General features: G+C 36.1%; 2 protein-coding genes across 2 annotated transcripts in view; one reads left to right on the top strand and one right to left on the bottom strand.

Moving 5' to 3' along the window:
* Positions 1–1,559, bottom strand: part of Polr3g (RNA polymerase III subunit G) — a 38,360-nt gene extending 36,801 nt beyond the window's left edge. Inside the window, exon 1 of the mRNA XM_046428466.2 lies at positions 996–1,559. The gene's annotated coding sequence lies outside the window, so the exon portion shown is untranslated. The remainder of the gene's footprint in view (positions 1–995) is intronic.
* Mblac2 (metallo-beta-lactamase domain containing 2) lies at positions 1,221–20,747 on the top strand. The gene is made up of 2 exons (XM_046428457.2): positions 1,221–2,178; positions 17,429–20,747. Exons 1-2 carry the CDS (start codon positions 1,725–1,727, stop codon positions 17,812–17,814), a joined length of 840 nt encoding a protein of 279 aa, XP_046284413.1. The 5' UTR covers positions 1,221–1,724; the 3' UTR covers positions 17,815–20,747.
* The last annotated feature ends 3,677 nt before the right edge of the window (positions 20,748–24,424 follow it).

Here is a 24,424-nt window from a genome sequence, read left to right as displayed (position 1 = left end):
TCAAATTCTTGAGAATCCAGATCATGATCTTTTCACAAAAATTCTGTTCACACATCATCTAGCTCAGGGACTTGTGCTTAGTCACCAGCTAAGTAACTGGATAACCTCTACCTAGATTAGCAAAATACTAGGGCCACATCCCCCACCAAAGACTTTGGGAATGTAGGGAAGGACAGTACACCTTTCTTTCCACCCAGGCTTATTATTAGTTGCCCCAATAAATGTTTGTATAATTATGTTTTATAATACTTCTCATGGGTCTCTTATTACTTTTTCCCGTCTAAGCAGGGAGGTTAGTCAAATTCTCAAGAGAATTTCTGCAGACTAAGTAGATCTAAGTAGATGTTTCAACAGCTGGGGGCGGGGGGGGGGGGGGGACCTGGACCAGAAGTTAGTAAGAGGAGCTGATTTGTGTGGCTGAAAAGGCCACACCCAGTCATTATCCACTTTTCCCGTCCTCACAAGGTACTACACCTTTCCTTAATTGAGCTTTTCTACCAACTTTCTTTACTCTCTTCCAAGAGTGGACAACGAACCTCTCCGAAATGGAATGGTATATAGAATTTCATTTTTTTAAAAAACCATATTAACAACCTTCCTTCCCATGAAACAAAGAAGTTGCCAACAATTAAGAAAACAGATAAACGAGTCTCTGTCCTTAGCTGCAATATGCAGCAATGACCAATGCCTAAATAAATCACCGGTTTTGCATCAGTCTCCTCCTATCTGTAAGAGCATAAATTCCCTTGTAACTCACTGCGAACAGTTCCAGGATGAGAAATCTATGTAAGATCTAGAAGGGACGACTTTAAAAGACTGAAAAAAACCAGGAGAAAAAATGGTAAAGCTATCTTCCAACGCCTCATTCCAGAGGCGCTTTAATTAATTTTTGCCCCTGACCCACTCCCCCACCCCTGCCACCTTCTCCATGTGCCTCTTTAACTCCCCTCTACTCTCTACCTCCCTTCCAAGTCCTGGATAGCTTCCTCTGTTACCTGATCACTTATTCTCGAGGTTTGGGCAAAACTGTGCGCCAAAGTGCCGGCCGGCAAGCAGCGGACGCCAGCGCTCCAGTGCCGCAGGTTCCACCTTGGAGAAGCACACACCGCTCTCCACGCGGCCCCAGAGCGCGTTCGGAGCCTACAGCTAGCTCCGCCCATTCCAGACAGGCCCCGCCCCTTAGGAAAGAGCTTTTTAGCCCTTGGCAGGCGCCGTAGTCATCACCCAACAGGCTTGGTCCAACTCTTTCCGCGCCGGCTGCGAGTGCGCAGCACAGCCAACCTGTGGGCGGGGGTGTAAGGGAGCGGAGAGCCAAGCCCGGCACTTCCCACGCATTGCTCAAAGACTGCAGTCAGACCCCTAGAGTGGAGAAAGTGTCGCCTTCTGGGTGTCCAGTTCGCTGCAGTGACCCCTGCGTTAACGTTTTCCGCTGCTGCGGCTGCTGGAGCTTCGATAATTCCCGCATCTCGGCGGGGGCGCGCAGCCTCTGCACTCTGCGGACCAAGCAGGAGGGTGCTGGAGCGGACTCTCCCAACAGCGTCTGTGCTTGTCCTCCTGCCTCCCCACCCCCACCCTGCGCCACCCGTATCCCCGCCCCCTCGCTCTGCACCTCCTCCTCGGCTGCGGGTAGAGGGCTTCAAACAGCCGCAGCGCCCAGTGTCTGGACAGCCTGTAGGAGGCACACACGCCTACACCCACCCTGCCTAGCCGCACCCCTGCCCAGCATGTCGGCGCTCGAGTGGTACGCCCACAAATCTCTGGGCGATGGCATCTTCTGGATTCAAGAACGCTTCTATGAGTCCGGCAACCGCGCCAATATCTGGCTGGTGCGTGGCTCCGAGCAGGACGTAGTGATCGATACCGGCCTGGGGTTGCGCAGCCTCCCGGAGTACCTGTATTCCTCCGGCCTCTTGCAGGACTGCGGGGCCAAAGAGGATGCGGCGCCCCGGCCGCTTCTGGCTGTGGCCACCCACGTGCACTTCGACCACTCCGGCGGTCTGTACCAGTTCGACCAGGTGGCCGTGCACCACGCTGAGGCCGAGGCCCTGGCTCGCGGGGACAACTTTGAGACCGTGACCTGGCTTTCCGACAGCGAGGTGGTGCGGGCGCCCAGCCCCGGCTGGAGGGCCAGGCAGTTCCGAGTGCAGGCGGTGCAGCCCACCCTCATTCTGCAGGATGGTAATAGGCCCCCACGGGCACGCGATCGCGTTAAGGGAGGGGATTGGGGAGAGACTGTCCGAGTACTGCGTATTGCAAAATTGCGTGGCCATAGTGGGATTGTTTGGGTACATCGCAGACACATCCCTTCTGTCTTACCCTTCCCAGGGTAAAAGCCCACTACATCAGTGCCGAGGCCATCGCAGCCTTCTCTGTCAGTAGACAGTAGCTCTGGTACAGTGTAGTGATTCAGAGTACTCGATTGAAAGCTGGCACCACCCCCTAGTCAGTTTCCTGTGTCTGTTGCAGTAGTAACACTACAGAGACCGGTGACCAGGGATTTCCCTTTCTTTCCCCCTGAGAACCCGTCTGACATTTCCAGGATTTTATAGCAAGTAGACTTTTAAGGAATAACGCCTCACGAAGAGTACATGTCGCACTTTGTGCTTTTGAGAACTGCTGACTTAATTTGCTCAGTCACCACCTGGTATGAACAGTTACCACCTGTAGGCTTAGAAAACCATCAGAGCAGTGATTCCAATCTGCGCATTCATTTTTATCTTTCAGATTGGTTTCTTTTCTTGATGTTGCCTCACTAGAGAAAAAGCTTGATAGTGAACATAAAATAGAATATGTCTAGCTTATGTAATGTCAGATATCTGGTCTGCTTGACAGCGATGCCTGAGAAAGATTAATAAGCTTTGTTTCCTATGGGGTGAAGTATGTGGAATAATAAATAGATGGCCTTGGTCATCTTTGGTTATGAAAGACGATGCGGTTTCAGAGAGAAATTCATGGAATAAAACAAGATAGGGGCCCTACTCTTTCCACACAGGAACTGAGCCACAACAGCATATTTGGTATATTTCTCTTCTATTTAGAAGAATTTTAGCCTCACTACGTATTTGAAAACAGGTAACCAATCCCCGATTAAATGTTTTGCCTAGCGAGATGGTGATAAAAGCTAGGATTTGAACCAAGGCACAATAGATCAAAGCATGAAGAACATACCATAAATCATACCAAGAATTATGATAATTCTAAGCAGAATGTGAAAGTCCCTTTTTTCCTTTCTATCTTATCATTTTAATTGTCTATTTAGTCTATTGAAACATGCCTTTATGAAGAATATCCAGTTTTGCACTACAGTGAAGCTAACTATAAGACTAAACAATACAGCAGATAATAAAATGTTTTACAAAAATCAGTTTTTCTTACAGATGATATCTTGATCATTTGTAATATTAAAAAAATTGTAAAACTCTATGTCTCATCCTCCTCCCAAAAGTCTACTTAAAGTTTTAAATCTGAGTATTTAAAAAACAAAACCTGTTAGGTAAGAGTCTTACATTATCTGACAATTTTAGATGAAAAAATTATTTATATTAAATATACTTTTAATCATTATATTTCTTTGATAGAATTGATACTTTTAGAGGTAGCATTTCCAAGCAGTTGGTGGATATTCAGATTCTCAAGGGCGAAAGAATGGTAGGGATTATTGTTTTATAGATGAAGAGAGGATCTACACAGACCTGAACACTATTCCCAAGGTCTCCTTGACATTTTGGGAAGGAACTTGTACGGGAACCCAGGTTTCCTGAATCCCAATTGATGGTAGAATCCTGCCATTTTTGGAGCTGCAAAGGGCCTTCTAGCCACTTGTGTGGTGCTTTAAAGCTTTGAAGGTGTGAAAAGAAAGCTTAATATTTACAAACACTTTGAAGGTGGTAGTACTGTGTTATCAAAAGTTGTTTTTCATTAAGAGCAGGATGCCTCATCTTCTCAAGTACTATCTAATTTCCTCACTTCTCAGGAATATTAATTTCCTGTCTCTTCTAGAGGATGAGGCCTGTTAACTTGCTATTAACATAATCCAGATACCTAGAAGGAGATATAAAATACTTATATTAAAAAGCCATGTACAGATGCACACACACATACACAGTACATACTCAACAGCATATAGTCTTCATTACTTTGGTTAGAACACAAAGTGGCTGAAATAATTTATTACATTTCATTTAGTGAATTGATGATTACCTTTTATGGAGAAGCATAAATCTGTTCACTGAATCTCTAACCCCAAAGCAGACTTATAAATGAGGGACAGGAGGACAAGGAGAGAACAGCCACGTCATCCAGTGCATTATCTTTGATGAAAAAACAGCTTGCCTTATTAATAATGAAATGATATTTTCCTGTGAGAAGATAGTGCTAGATCTTGAACGGGCAGACATCATGTTGCCTATTTTTTTTTCAATATTCATGTGATTCAAGTTCTGGCTTTTTTGTCTCCATTGTATGTGTTTAGACAATTTTCTTTTCTTTTTTTTTTTTTTTGTTGAAATTGCCCTCTCTTTTTTTTTTTTAATTTTTATTGTTGGTTGTTCAAAACATTACATAGTTCTTGATATATCATATTTCACACTTTGATTCAAGTGGGTTATGAACTCCCATTTTTACCCCGTATACAGATTGCAGAATCACATCAGTTACACATGCAATTGATTTACATATTGCCATACTAGTGTCTGTTGTATTCTGCTGCCTTTCCTATCCTCTACTATCCCCCCTCCCCTCCCCTCCCCTCCCCACTTCACTCTCTACCCCCTCTAATGTCATTAATTTCTCCCCCTTGTATTATTTTTCCCTTTCCCCTCACTTCCTCTTGTATGTACTTTTGTATAACCCTGAGGGTCTCCTTCCATTTCCATGCAATTTCCCTTCTCTCTCCCTTTCCCTCCCACCTCTCATCCCTGTTTAATGTTAATCTTCTTCTCATGCTCTTCCTCCCTACTCTGTTCTTAGTTACTCTCCTTATATCAAAGAAGACATTTGGCATTTGTTTTTTAGGGATTGGCTAGCTTCACTTAGCATAATCTGCTCTAATGCCATCCATTTCCCTGCAAATTCTATGACTTTGTCATTTTTTAATGCAGATTAATACTCCATTGTGTATAAATGCCACATTTTTTTTATCCATTCGTTTATTGAAGGGCATCTGGGTTGGTTCCACAGTCTTGCTATTGTGAATTGTGCTGCTATGAACATCGATGTAGCAGTGTCCCTGTAGCATGCTCTTTTTAGGTCTTTAGGGAATAGACCGAGAAGGGGAATAGCTGGGTCAAATGGTGGTTCCATTCCCAGCTTTCCAAGAAATCTCCATACTGCTTTCCAAATTGGCTGCACCAATTTGCAGTCCCACCAGCAATGTACAAGTGTACCCTTTTTCCCACATCCTCGCCAGCACTTGTTGTTTGACTTCATAATGGCTGCCAATCTTACTGGAGTGAGATGGTATCTTAGGGTGGTTTTGATTTGCATTTCTCTGACTGCTAGAGATGGTGAGCATTTTTTCATGTACTTGTTGATTGATTTTATGTCCTCCTCTGAGAAGTGTCTGTTCAGGTCCTTGGCCCATTTGTTGATTGGGTTGTTTGTTCTCTTATTGTCTAATTTTTGGAGTTCTTTGTATACTCTGGATATTAGGGCTCTATCTGAAGTGTGAGGAGTAAAGATTTGTTCCCAGGATGTAGGCTCCCTATTTACCTCTCTTATTGTTTCTTTTGCTGAGAAAAAACTTTTTAGTTTGAGTAAGTCCCATTTGTTAATTCTAGTTATTAACTCTTGTGCTATGGGTGTCCTATTGAGGAATTTGGAGCCCGACCCCACAGTATGTAGATCATAGCCAACTTTTTCTTCTATCAGACGGCGTGTCTCTGATTTGATATCAAGCTCCTTGATCCATTTTGAGTTAACTTTTGTGCATGGCAAGAGAAAGGGATTCAGTTTCATTTTGTTGCATATGGATTTCCAGTTTTCCCAGCACCATTTGTTGAAGATGCTATCCTTCCTCCATTGCATGCTTTTAGCCCCTTTATCAAATATAAGATAGCTGCAGTTTTGTGGATTGGTTTCTGTGTCCTCTATTCTGTACCATTGGTCCACCCACCTGTTTTGGTACCAGTACCATGCTGTTTTTGTTACTATTGCTCTGTAGTATAGTTTGACGTCTGGTATCGCTAGACCGCCTGATTCACACTTCCTGCTTAGCATTGTTTTTGCTATTCTGGGTCTTTTATTTTTCCATATGAATTTCATGATTGCTTTCTCTATTTCTGCAAGAAATGCCATTGGGATTTTGATTGGCATTGCATTAAACCTATAGAGAACTTTTGGTAATATCGCCATTTTGATGATGTTAGTTCTGCCTATCCATGAACAGGGTATATTTTTCCATCTTCTAAGATCTTCTTCTATTTCTCTCTTTAGGGTTCTGTAGTTTTCATTGTATAAGCCTTTCACCTCTTTTGTTAGGTTGATTCCCAAGTATTTTATTTTTTTTGAAGATATTGTGAATGGAGTGGTTGTCCTCATTTCCATTTCAGAGGATTTGTCGCTGATATACAGGAATGCCTTTGATTTATGCGTGTTGATTTTATATCCTGCCACTTTGCTGAATTCATTTATTAGCTCTAATAGTTTCTTTGTAGAGCCTTTTGGGTCTGCTAGGTATAGAATCATGTCAGCTGCAAATAGTGATAATTTAAGTTCTTCTTTTCCTATTTTGATGCCTTTAATTTCTTTCGTCTGTCTAATTGCTCTGGCCAGTGTTTCGAGAACTATGTTGAACAGAAGTGGTGAGAGAGGGCATCCCTGTCTTGTTCCAGATTTTAGAGGGAATGCCTTCAATTTTTCTCCATTCAGAATGATGCTAGCCTGAGGCTTAGCATAGATTGCTTCTACAATATTGAGGTATGTTCCTGTTATCCCTAGTTTTTCTAGAGTCTTGAACATAAAGGGATGCTGTACTTTGTTGAATGCTTTTTCCGCATCTATCGAGATGATCATATGGTTCTTGTTTTTAAGTCTATTGATGTGGTGAATAACATTTATTGATTTCCATATATTGAACCAGCCTTGCATCCCAGGGATGAATCCTACTTGATCATGGTGCACAATTTTTTTGATATGTTTTTGTATCCGATTCGCCAGAATTTTATTGAGGATTTTTGCATCTAGGTTCATTAGAGATATTGGTCTGAAGTTTTCTTTCTTTGAAGTGTCTTTGTCTGGTTTAGGAATCAGGGTGATGTTGACCTCGTAGAATGAATTTGGAAGTTCTCCCTCTTTTTCTATTTCCTGAAATAGCTTGAAAAGTATTGGTATTAGTTCCTCTTTAAAGGTTTTGTAAAACTCTGCTGTATACCCATCTGGTCCTGGGCTTTTCTTAGTTGGTAGTCTTTTGATGGTTTCTTCTATTTCCTCAATTGATATTGGTCTGTTTAGGTTGTCTATATCCTCCTGACTCAATCTGGGCAGATCATATGACTTAAGAAATTTATCGATGCCTTCACTATCTTCTAATTTATTGGAGTATAAGGATTCAAAATAATTTCTGATTATCTTCTGTATTTCTGAAGTGTCTGTTGTGATATTGCCTTTTTCATCCCGTATGCTAGTAATTTGAGTTCTCTCTCTTCTTCTCTTCGTTAGCATGGCTAAGGGTCTGTCGATTTTATTTATTTTTTCAAAGAACCAACTTTTAGTGTTGTCAATTTTTTCAATTGCTTCTTTTGTTTCGATTTCATTAGTTTCAGCTCTGATTTTAATTATTTCTTGCCTTCTACTTCTTTTGCTGTTGTTTTGCTCTTCTTTTTCTAGGATTTTGAGATGAAGTATGAGATCATTTTATTTGTTGGTTTTTTCTTTTTTTAAGGAATGAACTCCAGGCAATGAATTTTCCTCTTAGAACTGCTTTCAGTGTGTCCCATAGATTCCGATATGTTGTGTCTGTGTTTTCATTTATCTCTAAGAATTTTTTAATTTCCTCCTTGATGTCTTCTATAACCCATTGATCATTCAGTAACCTATTGTTCATTCTCCAAGTGATGCATGATTTATGGTTGATTTTCAGTTTCATTCCATTATGATCAGATAAGATGCATGGTATTATCTCTACTCCTTTATATTGTGTTTAGACAATTTTCCCAGAGTCACCAGATATTATCTCAGAGGAGTGGTTTCAAGTAGACTAAAATGATTTGGGGAGATGAAAAATACAACATAGAGATTCCAGAAAGGTAGAAAATTGAACAGATAACATCTAATTTGGCTCCCTTCCAATGCTGCACTAGTACTGCTACTAAAACATTATGATTTTTGGTTTCAAGCATAAATTTACATAGGCTAAGAGAACTATTTTAGATGCTAGAAAGTAGATGTGGTGACTGAGTAGTTTTTTTTTTTTTTTTTTTTTACCATGCCAGGAATGGAAAATCAAGAGTCAATTCAGTCTGCACAAAAGATGCCTTAAAAGGCTCAGAAATTAGCAGTAGTTGGTACCTCAGTGGGGGCAAAGGGAATCCTAAAGTAAAATTGGTTGTAAGAAGTTTAAGCTGTTAAAACTCTGTAATCCTTCCTTCTTATGTGTATGCCCCACCTTCATCCAGTTAGTCTATTCTCTGGGAATGGTAAAACAGAGAACTTTCTTGATTGAGAGATGCTGAGTTCTATTGAGTTCAGGGACTCAGTGTGAAAAACAAAAGGTATAAGAAAGAGGAGAGAGAGAGAGAGAGAGAGAGAGAGAGAGAGAGAGAGAGAGAGAGAGTGTGTGTGTGTGTGTGTGTTTCTCTACTGGATGCCCAGAAGTCCAAGAACCAGGCCTTTACCTGCAGGGTAGGAAATTAGGAAAATCTTATCTAGGAATTTGACTCCTAGAGGAAGATGCCCATGTAGAGGAATTCTTAAGTAATCTCTGACCTGCTCTCTCTGATATGAAGCATAGTTCACTAGCCCTCATTATTGTGCTTCAAGCAGCATTTTTATTCCCTGTTCTTAAATAGGCAACAAGCATTATGAAAAATCTGAGAAAATTCTGTAACATGAGATCAAATATTAAAACAAACAGCATAAAGCAACTTGTGGGGGGCTGTTATCAGTATCATTAGGGAGATAAGATGAGCTAGCTCATACCAGATATCCAAGCTACAATAAACAACAGAACAACATCCACAAAGAGCTCTTGGAATGTAATACATCAGAAATTACTTTGTAGAAGATATAGAAGACAAAGTTGAAAACATACAGAAGAGCAGTTAGGCAAAATGTAAACGAGGTGAGAAAAAGACTAAATAAGTAGAGGACCAGTTTGGAAAATTCAACATTGGGATAGTAAAAGTAGAGATAAAGTAAATTAAGTGAGGGAGAATAAATAGGAAAGAAAGAGGTAATCCAAGAATGTATTTCATAGTTAAAAGATGTGAATTTCAAGTACCATGAATAAAAACATATCCAAGCCAAAACATATTACTATAATATTGCAGAATATTTGAATCAAATAAGATTCTATGAGCTTCCAGAAATTTAAACAAAAGTGTTATTTATTCAGATTAGAATGGCTTTGGAGCTAGAAAAGAAAAAAAATGCCTACAAATCTGAATGACAATGATTATCATCCTAGAACTTTATTATCTATCCCATTATCAATCAAGTTTTCAAAATATTATTTCCCACATATTGAAGCCACCAGGATAAGCCCCTTCAAAATAAGGGAGAAAAACAAGAAAGAGGAAGACATCTAGTAGAGAAAACAGTAAATTGAATACAAAAGATTGTCACAAGAAAGTATCAAGGTGGTACAGTGGATTATACTCTGACAAAGACAGTACCCCAGGCATAGGGAGCTCCATATTAGAGCAGTCAACTTATAATTCTTGTGCATCCGAGTGTGGTGAGAAGGTAAGAAATGTATACACATGTAAAGATGATATGGTATATTGAATATGAGGAATAAAAAACTAAAAATCCTTCAATATCATAATGAAAATCAAGAGGTAACATAGAAATTTGAAACTAAGAAATAATAATACATACATGAAATCAGTACAGCATATGTAATTGGTAAGCCAAGAAATGGAGGATAATTATTTGGTAATAAGTATATCAGGAAGAGTTGGTTGAAATGACTTAAATTGTTAAAATTGTTTGCTTTTGAAAGCAAAATTGTCAGTAATAGAGAATAGGGCAAAAAAATTTTCTTACATTTTAAGACCTAAACATTTTATTTCAAATATTTACACATTTTTTAAGTAAAAACTGAAATTAAAAAAGACAAAGGATGACATGTCATGATGTGAATAGTCACTTGAGACATCAAGAGATGTCTAATATGACTGGGATCTGGACAGCTGCATCAATTGCACATGTGATACATTTTCTAGGTCACTCTAGTTTGTTGAGAGCCACAGCGGAAGGGGCCACAGCGGAAGGGGCCACAGCCGAAGGGGCCCCAGCAAACTTCCAGCTGCCAGCAAACTTCCAGCTGCCGGCTGATGATTGGCTCACAGCGGCCCCAGCAACATCTAGCTGATTGGCTCCTCTGTGGTGATGCTCATTGAGCTGTTTCCCTGCCCTTTCAGACCACGGAGCTGCTCATTGGGGGACTTTTTTGGCTCCGCCCATGTGACCCAGCCAATCGGCCTCAAGAGCAGGAGGATTGTGGGAGGTGGAGAGAGAGGCTTGGGTTGGAGAGAGAGGCTTGTGGAAAGCCGGTGGTGGCAGTTGGGGCTCTGAGGGTTTTTCCTGAGAGGCTGTTTTGTTTGGCGTGTGTGGTTCTAAAAATAAAGTTAGTTTCTTTTGACAAGTGGCTCCTGATTGTGCCCAGCCAGACTGCGGCACTAGTTCTTGAGAGAGGACACCATGAAATCACCATCTTAAAGTGATACAGGGACCAGAGAAGATGATGAAGAAGAAGCAGCAAATGAGGCTTTTTTTTTTTTTTTTTTTTTTTTTGCATTCTGAAATAGATTTCAGCTACCCCAGATAGATGTGGGGGTCCTTGCTTCTTGCTCTCTTGCCCTGGAAGTATGACCAGAACCAAACGTATTTCAAAGTCTTTATTCCTGTGGCTATACATTGTTTGGAATCATCTCTTTAAAAAGTCTTTAGATATGCCCATGTTCCTTGAATTCGGTTTGCAAAACAACCATTTGAGGAGCTTATTTTAAAATAGCAATTTCTCAACCCTAAGGCCATAAACTTCAGATACTATAGGACTGGTATGGGACAAAAGAAACCTTATTGTTAACATAAATCCCAGGTGATGCTGATGAAGTGGGTCTGCATAGCACAATTTGAGAGAGAGATTATTTTTTGGAGTTACATCACATACAATTGTATAGTATAATTATAGTGATACACTGCTTCCACTTGATCCTTCTTCAGGTGTTGTCATCACTGAATAGGCAATGCTGGCTAACTAGTAGTTCTCAAAGTGTGGTTCTGAACTGAACAGCCTCAGTGCTGCTATCTGATAACTTGTGCAGATTCTTCATGTTATACACTGGATCTATTAAACCAGAAACTGGGGCCAGTACCCAGTGCTCATGGTTTTAACAATTCCTACCGATGGTTTGGCCACACATTTAACATTTGGTAACAACTGGTATAGTTCATTGCTTCCCAACTTCCTGATAATGAAAGAAGTTTCTTGTTCAGCATTCAGATTCCAGAGACTCTTCTCTAGGAGACTGATTTAAGAACTCTGGACTGGGACTAAGAATGTGTATGTCCAACAAACGTCACAGTCAAATCCTAGAAATCGAGGTTTAATTGCTTTTCAAACTATATCATGCATTTAAAAGAAAAGAAGAACAAGAAGGAAAAATACATGGAAAACTACTATCTCTACTATGGCTGCTGGACTTACTGGTCTTCAGACAATGCTTTGAGAAGCACTGTTGAAGAGCTAGATCAGGTTCAAGATAGAAGAAAGGCAAGGTGATATAAACAGTGGCACAAATGTCACTTCAAAATCAAATAATTAGAAGTCTAAAGTATTTAGAAAGACCCTTTGGAAAGTTAATGAAGGCTAGAATGGTTTTGCCCAAAAGATCCTCTATATGACCAAAAAAAGAAAGAAAGAAAGAAAATAAAAATCACTAAAAGATTATTATTAAATTTAATATTACTTGGAACGCTAGGCAAGATTGATTAGCGAACTACCAAAATGGCTCTTTACTGTTAAGTAATTTAGTAACTTTTTAAAATGAAATTTCAACCACTTTCCTACTATTTATTATAAAATTTTAGTTCCTATTTTTGGTTAGCTTTTCTTTTTTTTTTAAATACTAATGATATTCAAATAACAAGGAATTCCTTTGCTCTGGAATTCATAGAAGAAAAAATGTGCATCCATGGGCTTGCAAAGCAGAAGCCAGAAGTACTCAACATATTTAGAAAATGAATTTGAAGATATAAAAAATTATTGATTTTTTTGCAATCAATTCTATTGTATCTCTTTTTAATAGCTTTATTTAGATATAATTTGTGTACAGTTCACCCATTTAACACAGTTCAGTGGCTTTAAATATAGTGACAGAGTTGTGCATCTGTCATCATAATCAATTTTAGAACATTTTCCTTACCCCCCAAAATTAGCACCATACCATTTGGCCTCCACTGTCTCCCATGCCCTGCCCCCATGAATCTCTTTACCCACCCCCCCCAATAAATCTCTAAGTCCTAACCCCACCCCAGACTTGTCTGTTCTGGAAATTTCATATAAATGGAACCATACAATGTGTGGACATTTGTGCCTGCTTTCTTTCAGTTAGTTAAATGATTTCAGGGTTTATCCACATTAGAGTATGAATCAGTACTTCATTTCTTTTTATTACCAAATAATGTTTTTTTTATGAGTATCCAACATTTTATTTACCCATTCACCAGTTGGTGAGCAATTGAATTGTTTCCACTTATTATATCCTTTTTTAAAGCTTTACTTTTTACAAATGGCACTTCAAAATCAAATAATTAATAATAATATTTAATAAATAATATTTTATTATATAATAATAAATAATATATAACAAGTAATATATAAATCATAAATTATATAATAATTATACAAATTATAATACATTATATAAATAACATTATATATAATAAATAGAAATAATATATATAATAATAAATAATATTTTAGTCCACCACCATTGCTCCCATTTTTAGTGTATAGTTTGATGAGTTTTAGGAAATGTTTACATTTACATAGTTATAAGCACAATCACGTTTGAAAATGCTTTCATCACCTTAAAAAATTTCCTCTTGCTTCTTTCCAAACTATCCTGGATCTATCAAACCAGAAACTGCTCTCACCTCTGGCCTAATGATAATTTTGTGTCACTATAGTTTTGATTTTCTGAAAATTCTCAGGAAATACAGTTATGTAATACATAGTCTTTGTATCTTCCTCTTTGCCTTTCACGTGAAGTATAAGAGATTCATGCATGTTGTTGTATGTATTCATAGTTCATTTCTTTCTATTACTGTAAAGATACAAAACTTCATTTATTTATGCACCTGTTGAATGAAATTTGAATTTTTCTAATTTTGGGCTATTATAAATGATGTTGCCATGAGAGTTTGTGTACAAATCTGTCTGTGGGACACATGTTTTCATTTCCCTGGGTACACACCTAGAAATAGAATTCCTGAGTTGTATGTGATAAATGTAAGTTAATTTTTTAAGAATGTGCCAAACTGTTTTCCAAAGTATTTATACCATTTTACATGCCCAGGTACAGCCTATGGAAGTTCCAATTTTCCATATTCTTGCCAATGCTTGACTTTGTTAGTTCTTTTGTATTTAGCTATTCTGATGAGAATGTGTAATGTTTCAGTGGGATCCAATTTGCATTTCCCTAATGACTAATGATGTTGAACATCTTTTCAGATACTTATTTGCTATCAGATCTTCTTTGTAAAAGATCTATTAAGATCTTTCCTCTTTTTTAAGAATTGAGGTTTTTTTATTATTGAGGTATAAATCCCCAATACTGCTGATATGTGTATAATATGTAAAATATATCAAATATACATATAATATTTTATCTCAGTATGTGGGCTCACTTTTTTATTTTATTGGTGGCAATATTTCAATAGGAAGTTTATAACTTAGATGAAGGCTAATCAGTGATTTTTTCCTTATGATTCACGTTATTTGTGTTATATCCATGTATAGCCTAAGATTGCAAAAATTTTTGTTTTCCTTTCCTATGAACTCTCAAATTTATGTTTATGACCTCTTTTGAGTTAATTTTTGTGAATATCATGAGGTGGAAGTTGAGAAGTTCACTTTCGTTTGCTCACAGATATCCAAAATATGCTAATTTAGTTTAATGAAGACTGTCCTCTTACCCACTGCATTACCTTGGGTTGAATTGCCTTCAACTTTGTCAAAACTCTATTGACCCTATTTTGGGTGTCTACTTCTGGAATCTGCCTTCTTGCTTGAGTATGTGAGAGTAATGTCTGTCATTTAGCCATTGACATATTACCTACTGTAGTGTATTGAACATCTTGAAATTAGGTCTTAGAAGTCTTTCAAATTTATTTTTCTATTTCATAATAATTGGTTATTGTAAGTTGTTTGCATCTTATGTAAATTTATAGTCAGATTTTCAATCTTTTCAAACAAATATGTGAATGTTTTGGTTGATATTGTATTGAATCTGTACTGAGCATTATAGTAGCTATAAGCCACATGTGACTATCTAAATACAAATTTTAGATTTTAAAATAAAAAATTAATTTCTTTGTTGTACTAGCCTCAAGTGCTATTAGTTGCCTGTGGTTTGTAGCTACCATATTGGCTCAGAATTTTAAACACTGTTAGACAGTTGAGCAATGGAAAAAATGGGTTAAACTACCATCTTAATGATATTGATTGTAATAGTGACAGTATATCTCTCCCTTTGAATAGAATGAAATTATTGGTTTCATTATTTTTTTCTGTAGTGATATATTTCCTATTTCGTTTATTTTTGCTGCACTCTTTATTATTTGTTACTTAATATTTCATGTCTGATTTGCTTTTCTTTTCATATCTAATTAAGATAGTTACTTTGGTTATTGATTTTAGCATTTATTGCTTAGAAAATAAGCATCTAAAGCAATTTTCTTCTAAATACTGCTTAACTATATTCCATACATTTTGATGTTTTATTTTTACCTAGTTTAATCCATATTTTTTCTAATTTTCTAATTTTTTATTTCATAAATTTGGTAGAATTATGATATCTAATTTATGTGGATATTTCACGTATTCTTTCATATTTCTATTTTAATTATGGCTTTTTTTGTTATCCAAAATATATTATAGGCTGGATGCCATGGTGCACATATGTGATCCCAGCTACCTAGGAGACTGAGGCAGGAGATCACAAGTTCCAGACCAACCTGGGCAACTTAGCAAGACCCTGTTTCAAAATAAAAAATAAAAAGGGCTTCTGTTACAGTTTAGAGTTCTTTTAGCATGCACTAAGACCTAAGTTCAATTCCTAGTACTGCAAAAAACAAAAAAATTATAAATTAGGTTCATTATTTCTAGTTTTCATAATTTTAATTATATGTGTCAGAGAACATAACTTCATATGGTTTATTCCTTTTAAATTTTTCAAAACTTCATTGATGTCCTTGTGAATATTCAATGTACAATTGAAAATAATGTGTACTTCACTATGTTGAAGTGAAGTATTTTATATATGTCAATTAGGTGAAGTTAATTGAAGGGAGTTGTTTGGGTCTTTTGTATCCTTATCTATTTTCTATTTATTTGTTATGTATGTTTTACTCAGGGAGAGGAATATTGAACTCTCCAAGTATGATTATTGAATCATATTCTTATTTCAGTTCTGTCAGATTTTCCTTCATGCATTTTTGTTCTATGTTTTATGTGCATATACATTTATTCTTTTAAAATATATTTACCTGATTTATATCCTCATAAAAATATACTTGTTCTCCGGAGCATTTCTTATGTTAAAAATCTATTTTGTCAGGGCTGGGGTTGTGGCTCAGTGGTGGAGCACTCACCTAGCATGTGCGAGGCCCTGGGTTCGATCCTCAGCACCACGTAAAAATAAATAAATAAATAAATAAAATAAAGATTAAAAAAAGCTATTTTGTCTTATACTAATATAGCCACTTGAATTAATATGCATATGGTGTAGCTTGTTCAACTGATTTTGTCTTTGGCTTTCTAGCTCCTCTTTTGTTAATTGTATATATCTCTTTATTTTTAACCCAATCTGATGATTTCTGACCATAATTATAGAGTGTTTATCCCATTCATGCTTAATGAAATTATTGATACAGTTGGGTTTTAGGTCTGCTGTTTTATTTGTTATGTCTCATTTCTTTTAAAAATCTCTTCTTTTTTATTTAAATAGCTTTATTTTATTCATTTATTTTTATGTGGTGCTGAGGATTGAACCCAGGGCCTCACACATGCTAGGCAAGCGCTCTACCACTGAGCAACAGCCCCAGCCCTTAATCTCTTCTTTATGGTTTCCTTTTATTTTTAACCAATCCTGATTATTACACCATTTAATTCCTCTACTGACTTCTTAGCTATATTTTTATAATTTTCTTTCTGTAGTGTTTTCACTAGAGATTATAATATGAACATTTTACCTTATCATGTTTTACTTCAAGTGAGTATTGGTTTAATTCCAGTGAAACAGCAATTTTGTATCCATATAGCTCCATTTGCTCCCCATTCTGAATAACTGTAGTGAGTCTGAAATTTTATCCTACTTTCAAGTTAGCCTGCCATGGTTTAATGGATTCTGAAAGAGGACATGAGGTTTCTGGGTCAAAAACAAAGAGTAATTTATTATACCAATAGCATTAGCCAAAGCATCATCATATGTACCAATTCCTCTAGCCCTAATGCCCATAGGGTAAACCAACAAGGGACAAAAGGTTATACAATTCACTAGAACAACATTTATGAATTGTGCCAACAGGATAGTGGTACTGTGGGCTGTTCTGAAATGTAAACGTTTCATGAACAAATAAGTCTGAGAAATTGTACACCTGTACTCACCTTATGTATTTCTACAGTATTCACTGGTATACTAAAAACTCTAAAAGCCTTACAAAAAAGAGAGATGGTTAATTTTCTTAGAAGCAACAGTTCCAAAATTATTTGACCACAGAATCATCTTCTTTATCATAATGACTTGCAGAAGCAGTGTTCTACATTACTCACTTGGGGAAATACTGGTCTAGCGAACAGTAATTAAATGTAAACCATTTATTTTTAAATCATCATTCAGAAATATAGTTTGTATGGAACAAAAGTAGAATGAGTGTTATCCTTCCCAATTTTCCTAAAACCACTTGAAGTACTTGTGTTTTGTAAATGTTTGAAGTCAAGTATACAAACATATTTATCTGTAAATTCTGTTTCCATTTGTAGGGGATGTGATCAACCTTGGTGACAGACAACTCACTGTTATGCACATGCCAGGTCACTCCAGAGGCAGTATTTGCTTACATGACAAAGACCGAAAGATTCTCTTCAGTGGCGATGTTGTATATGATGGATCACTGATTGACTGGCTCCCATACAGCAGGATAAGTGACTATGTTGGATCTTGTGAACGTCTAATAGAATTAGTGGACAGAGGTCTGGTTGAGAAAGTGCTCCCTGGGCATTTCAATACCTTTGGTGCTGAAAGGCTTTTTCGATTGGCTTCTAACTATATTTCAAAAGCTGGGATATGTCACAAAGTATCTACTTTTGCCCTGAGATCTCTTGCAAGTTTAGCCCTGCGTGTAACAAATTCGAGGACCTCACCCTAGTATCTATGCCTACAATCTATTTTGATTAACTGTATACATTAATCCAATTCATTTTGTGCTGTTTAAAATGGTTAATAGTGTGCATTTCAAAAGTGCTTTTATACCACTGTTGTATATTAGAGGGGGAAAAAGATTGAGAATGAATAAGCCCAAAAGAGGAAAGTTTTAGTTTAATTTTTTTTCTTCCAAGTAAGTTATCACTTAAATAAGCTTATAATTTGCCAAAGCTATCATAATTTGTGCTCTAAAAATGCCATAAGTATATAAAGGGACACGAAGAGGCATTTTGTAACACCAGAAAGAACTTTCCTTGCCCATTTTTCTTATTTTATTTCCTAGGTGACCCGTGAAAAAAGGCATCTAGAGCCTTGTGTTTACATGGTAAACTTGATTTTTTTAGTATATTATTTTAAGATAAAGGTTTTGGGGTTCAAAATACATTAGAATTCAATATAAACATGTAAAATCTAATCATTTAGAATGACAGCCAAAACATCCCATGGTTATTGTCTAGAATTATTTAAGCCTCCTTCATTTTATTTATTTTGTTTGTAATTGTAGCATACATTATATGCTATATAATTTAACTTATGAAAAATTATAATGAATTTTGTTTTATTGCAAAGCTTTAAATATCAATTGCAGAGTACTTCAGTAAAAAAGCTACTATTTATTGTTGTCTGTTATTATGCAAGTAATATTTTCAATCATAAAAATGAAAATCAAATGTGTGTAATCTAATAACAAATTGTCAGATTTCTTAGAAGGACACTGTCAGGAAAATTTGAAAATACACATATTGAGAATAATTTTTATTATATCCTATTTTATTACTAACAGCTATTATAAACAAAAATTTTCTTCTTAAATAGCAACTTCAGTATTGTCATATTTTACAGTATCAAAACTACAGAGATCTATTACATCTTGATATAAACTATTCTTTTACCTAACATAATGTGTCTGTACCACAGAAGGATTTTCAAATTAATTGCAAAATGTCCATTAGATATTGATCTAGAATGAATGGCCTTTTTTATCCTGATTCACAACACCTATTCCTGTTCAGTATTGTTTGTCTTGAATGAAAACAAGTCTACATTCCTAAGTTATAGGAAAGGTTAAACTACTATTCAGTAAAATGTTTTGATTTGGTGCTCTTAATAATCATTTATTAAAAAGCCTTTTGGAGTATTAAAGGTTTTTTAAACATTTTTTCCACTGAATTTTTATTTTATTATTGACATGTCTAAAACCAAGCTGAAGATGCTTTGGAAATCAGATCTTTTTAATATTAGGAAGGTTTTTTTTCTGTCAAATTATGTAACTTTTTCTACCCTGCAGACACCCAGAATTTTTAGCTTTTTATTCATACACACACACACACATACACACACACCCACAAATAAACACAGTCATGTACATACATTCACAGCACCATGGAAGCTTCAAAAGTCAGAGACATTATAGCTGGAAATTGAAGGCACATGAAACATGAATAATAATATATACAAGTTGATGTTTATATAAATTGCATTTAAACATAAGGGACATAAAGGGAGGGATGTGAAGTTTAGTTAGGAAAATTTCCTGTTAGGGTTTTTGAGTCAGATTTGGAAGGAAGATTTGTCAGGTGGTTAGGGTAGGAAATAAAAAGATAGAAGAATAGGGATATAAGCATTGCTATATAGAATAGTCTATGCTTGTGACAATATAAATTTCCTTTTCAGGAATCCCATTTCTCCCAAGCACCATGTATTTAACATTAGAAAAAGAGATTTGTGATTGTGTATAAGAGTCATCCTTAATGCAGATGAGCTGAACTGTCAAATGCCACCAAATGAACCAGAGAGTCAGATAGAGACCAAGATTGGTTCAAATATAGAATATCATGAGAATTCTCTGTGATGGTCGTTCAAAGCAGTAGGTCTGTTTCAACTAACAGTACAACACCAAGAATATAGATTTGGTTCAGGGCAACTACAATCACTTAATAAGCCTTAAATATAGCCATTATTTTTATATCAGTAGCACAAAAGAAAACCAAAAGTCCTTAACCATTGACCATTTTTATCTTATTTTAGGAATTTTTTAAAATATCAGAGTACAGTAGGCATTTTTATTAGAAAATATTTACTTTTCCCGAAGGATTTCCTTATTTACTAAAAGTGTTATTTTTCAGAACACATTAATATTATTTTTTAAGTTCCCAATTTTTTAAAAAAAAATTCAAACTGTAATACAATATAAGACTGTGGTATTTTGCTGTTGCTACAGTGTGAATAAAATGGAAATACATTAGGGAAAGGATATCATTCATTGATTATCCATGCTATACATTTAAAATATGCATTATTTAATTTAATCCTGGTTCTAGCACCAAGAGGTAATTGACTAGCTTCACACAACAGGACAAAGCTGGTAATTGAACACAGGTCTCTCTACCCCTGAACTGTGTTCTTTCTTTTATACCTGCACAACACATAAAATTGGCAGTATATTTTTACTTTTCCAAGATGCCACATGTGCCAAGAATAAATCAGATGATATTGAAGCATAGTAACGTATTTAAAAAAAAGCTTTTAAAATAAGATATTTTCACCCTGACAGTGACCCTTATTGTAATTTATGATTTGGGGAAATATTAGAATGTAAGTATGATTCAAAGTTGTTAAATGTAAGACATTTAGAAATAATTTTTATTTATATTGTTAATAATCTTAGGATATTCATTTTTCTTATATGATGTCTCTTTCTGAGAATCTTAAATGAAAACCACGTGTGTTATCCTGACGTAGTTGAATAAATAATTATATGTATTGTTCTTACATGGATAGTAATATGAATATACCGCACAAATTGTCCTCTTATAATTTTCAGATAAATGTAAGTAAACATTTGTGTGATAAATATTAAAGTGAACATTTATTTCAGTCTACAATTGGTATTTTTATGACATTAACAAATTTCTATTTCATTTCTTATAAAGGTATTTCTTATGTGAAATGCAATTTTGGAAATTTCTTGATGAATGAAGAGTCAAAGTCTGGGAATGAATAGACAACCTGGAAACAGAAAAGTACTTATATAAACCTTTATTTCTTAATTAGATAAGGCATTTCAAATCAATGGATAAAAGATGAACTATATAGTAAATACTACTATTGTTGATGTGAAAAAAGGCTCTTACCATCATAAACATAAATTCCTGATAGATTAAAGTTCTAAATGTGAAAAACAGAATTACATATGTATAAAAAAAATTCAAATTATGTATCCTGTAGGGTGGGAAATATCTGCTTTATATAGAAACAAAAACAATTACAACATTTAAAATGCCTTAGAATTTAGATGCCACATGGAAAGTTAAGAGAGAAAGAGAAATCAGAAGAAAATATTTACAACTTGACTAACGGGGGAAAAGAGCAAATATAAAGCATGCCTGCAAATCAGTAAGAAAAAGGTAAACTGCTCTAAGGGAGTTAGACCTTTACTCTACCCTCTTAGGTTCTGTGGCTGGACCTGAGAATTAAACTGACAAAAGAAAGATTAATAAGAGAATATTATACAAATTTTATTTGATGTTAACATTTTTCCATGTATAGAGATGCTTTCTTTTATAAGAAATTAACTCACAGAAGTAGAATAAGCCTGAGAGCTTATATACCATTTATCAAAGAGTAATACATTGTGAAGGTGTGATAAGACAAAGGAAAGGGGAATTTTAGCTATGGGAAGTATATTGTGGGAAAATGAATAGAAAATACATGGGAAAACACAAGAGAAGAGAAGGGTTGTTTAGTAGGCATATGAAGTTTTTTAGAGGAAAATTACCCAGTAGTATTTATATACAAATTATAGGAGGAATTTGTTTGATTAAGTAAGAGGTTTACATGATTAGAAGCTACAAAGTTTCATAGTGGCCATCTGTGGGTTGGAGAAAAGGAAAAAGCTGGTACTAGCCAGTAACTGCCTCGTCCAAGAGGCTGGAAGCTTCAAAACAAGAGGGACCAATCATGCAGTCCCAATCCAAGACTGAAGTACTAGGAGTTCCTTGGAGAGTTACTTGTACTAGTCTGTATTCAAAGGCTTTAAGAATCTGGAGTGTGGTATCCTTCAATGGTGGCAGCACCAAAAAACTTTCACCAGCTCAAGAAGAATCAAGTTTGCAAATGCACGTATCTTTGCTTTTCTTCTGATTTTCAGTCCATTCAAGTCCCCAGACTATTAGACTGTGGTGCCCACATTCAGGGCGGGTCTTCTTCCACGTAGTTCACTGACCCACATGCCAGTTATCTCCAGAAACACCCTCACAGACACATCCAGAAGTTGCTTTATCAGTTTTTCAGACATCTGTCAATTCAGACAAGTTGACAACCAAGATTAACTATCATGGCAGGTTTGTACAGATTTGACTTAGTATTGACTTCTTATATCAGTGACAAGAATGTTCTCCTGGTATGGGGATGGAGGGCACCTCTTTCCTTGGAAAATGTGTGCTTTTAGGAACAAAAAGGGAAGATCAGAGAGGTCTTCCTGCATTTACTTTTTTTTCAATTACCTTCACCTCAAAGTAATCCACATGCCAAAGTGGCATGTTCTTATCTCCTTCCCTGCTTATAAAAAAAAAATGGATAAATTATATGAACAGATTATTTTACAAGAGGAGACACAATGGCCAAACATAAAATGATTCAGAACTTCACTATTAATTGGGGAAAGATAAATTAAAATAATGAAATTATTTTAACTAGATTTGAAAGTTTTGTCAATACAGAGTATCGGTAAGGGTAAGTGGATATTTCACTTTGTGCTACTGGCAGTATGAACTGCTCCAGCCAGTTTGGGGGAGTAATTGGAGTATATTTGGCATATTTGGTCTTTGTGATAAGAATGGTAGTCTGAGCTGGGCACGATGGCACATGCTTTTAATCTCAGCTACTGGGGAGGATGAGGCAGGAGGATTGCATGTTTGAGACCAGCTTGGGCAATTTAGTGAGACCCTGTATGAAAATAAGATAAACAAGGCTGGGGGTGTAGCTTGCTGGAGTAAAGTGCTTACCTAGTGTGTATTAGCCCCTGAGTTCAATGCCCAATGTTAAAAAAAAAAAAAGGTTGAATATACACACCTTTTCCTCTATTCTTTTGTGAAACTCTTAATCATATGACAGAAAAGCCTTTTTTTTTTTAATGGCATGAATTCAGAGAAGCAAGAATGGTAAAGGAGATAACAGCGACAACATTTTGAATTCTCAAAAGCTGGTGGGTGAATGAAAACTGATTTGTCTAACTCAAAAAAGCTTAAAACTAGGCCAGGAAAGTGATCTTACAGTGGAAACCCCCCTTCAAAAGACTTAAGAGTTACTAGACAACTCTAGGGGTAAGGGTAAAGGGTTTTATTTAATTCAAATTCTGTGTTTGATTTAGACTTCCAGATTCCTTCATAACTCTTCACTGGTGTGCAACTTCCTCTTCCCTACCTCAGGGAATTTGATTTAGACTTTGTGTGTGTGTGTGTGTGTGTGTGTGTGTGTGTGTTATGCTAAGGATGGAACCCAGGACCTTGTGCATGTGAAGCAAGCACTCTACCAACTGAGCTATATTCCCAGCACTTTGATTTAGATTTATCATGAAGTAAAGCAATCTATATTTTTAGGATCTTGCCCTTGCATGGACCCCTTCCAAAATCCTGGAAGGAGCCTGAAATATGTGTTCAAATGTTTTGTTTAATTTGTATAAATACATTATTTTCAAATTCTTTCTCTCAAAACCTCCAAATTGTATAATCTGTAGGTCCCACAAAACTGGGGTTTGCCCCTGACTAGAGGATTATTATGTGGGAGGATAAAGCTGAGTATCCTGTGTTAGTTAACTTTCTGTTACTGTAAGAAATAGCCAACATATGAGCTTATGAAGAGAATAGGTTTATTTTGGCTCACAGTTTTGGAAATTTTAGTCCATGACCAGTTGGTCCTGTGGCTTTGGGCCTGTGGTGGCATAGCCACCCACCTCATGATGGGAGAGCATTGTGAAGGAGACCCATTCAACTTGTGTCTTAGAAGAGAAAAGAGAGAGAAAAAGAGACTGGCATCCCACCGCAAAGGACAGCTAAGTTAGCACAGTAAAATTCAGGGTCATTTGATATTACTGTCATTGAGTTACAAGGGAAAAGTTGTCAAATGAGAAGACATTCTACTTTCCTTAGGTTAAATTTTTATGTGCTTCATGGGAATTTCCTAGAATTGTCAATGTTTTGGTTTTCCATTGTAAGTGTTAGCTTCAGGTAAAACACTATTGTAAATGACTAAAATATATTCTTTTGACTTCTGTATTTGCTAGAAGCCTGGCAGTGTTCTCCTTAATGGTATCAGGTCACACTATATTATCATTAGTCATAATTTTAGTTATTTAAAAAAAAATGTTCGCTTGCCACAATATTATCTGAAACTAGCACTTATTATGGAGTTTTATGTAAATACAGATCAATACCAGACAAACTAAATTTCTTAATATTCTTGGTATTTTTTTTACATTCCCCTTATATCATTTTTTAGGATGATTATATATGTCTCAAGATTTTGTCTTTTATAAAAGAATGTTTATCTACATT

This window comes from Marmota monax, unplaced genomic scaffold, assembly GCF_021218885.2.
Source record: "Marmota monax isolate L192 unplaced genomic scaffold, Marmota_monax_Labrador192_F-V1.1 WCK01_AAM20220418_F8-fsc00018, whole genome shotgun sequence".
Lineage (NCBI taxonomy): Eukaryota > Metazoa > Chordata > Mammalia > Rodentia > Sciuridae > Marmota > Marmota monax.
Note: the sequence above shows the minus strand (reverse complement) of the source record. Positions and strands in the feature narration are given on the sequence as shown.

What these genes read in the sequence shown, in the direction of transcription:
- Mblac2 (XM_046428457.2), top strand. Translation starts at nt 1,725, where the DNA reads ATGTCGGCGCTCGAGTGGTACGCCCACAAATCTCTGGGCGATGGCATC. An exon ending in CACCCTCATTCTGCAGGATG is followed by an intron (nt 2,179 to 17,428) that starts GTAATAGGCCCC and finishes TTCCATTTGTAG; the next exon opens with GGGATGTGATCAACCTTGGT.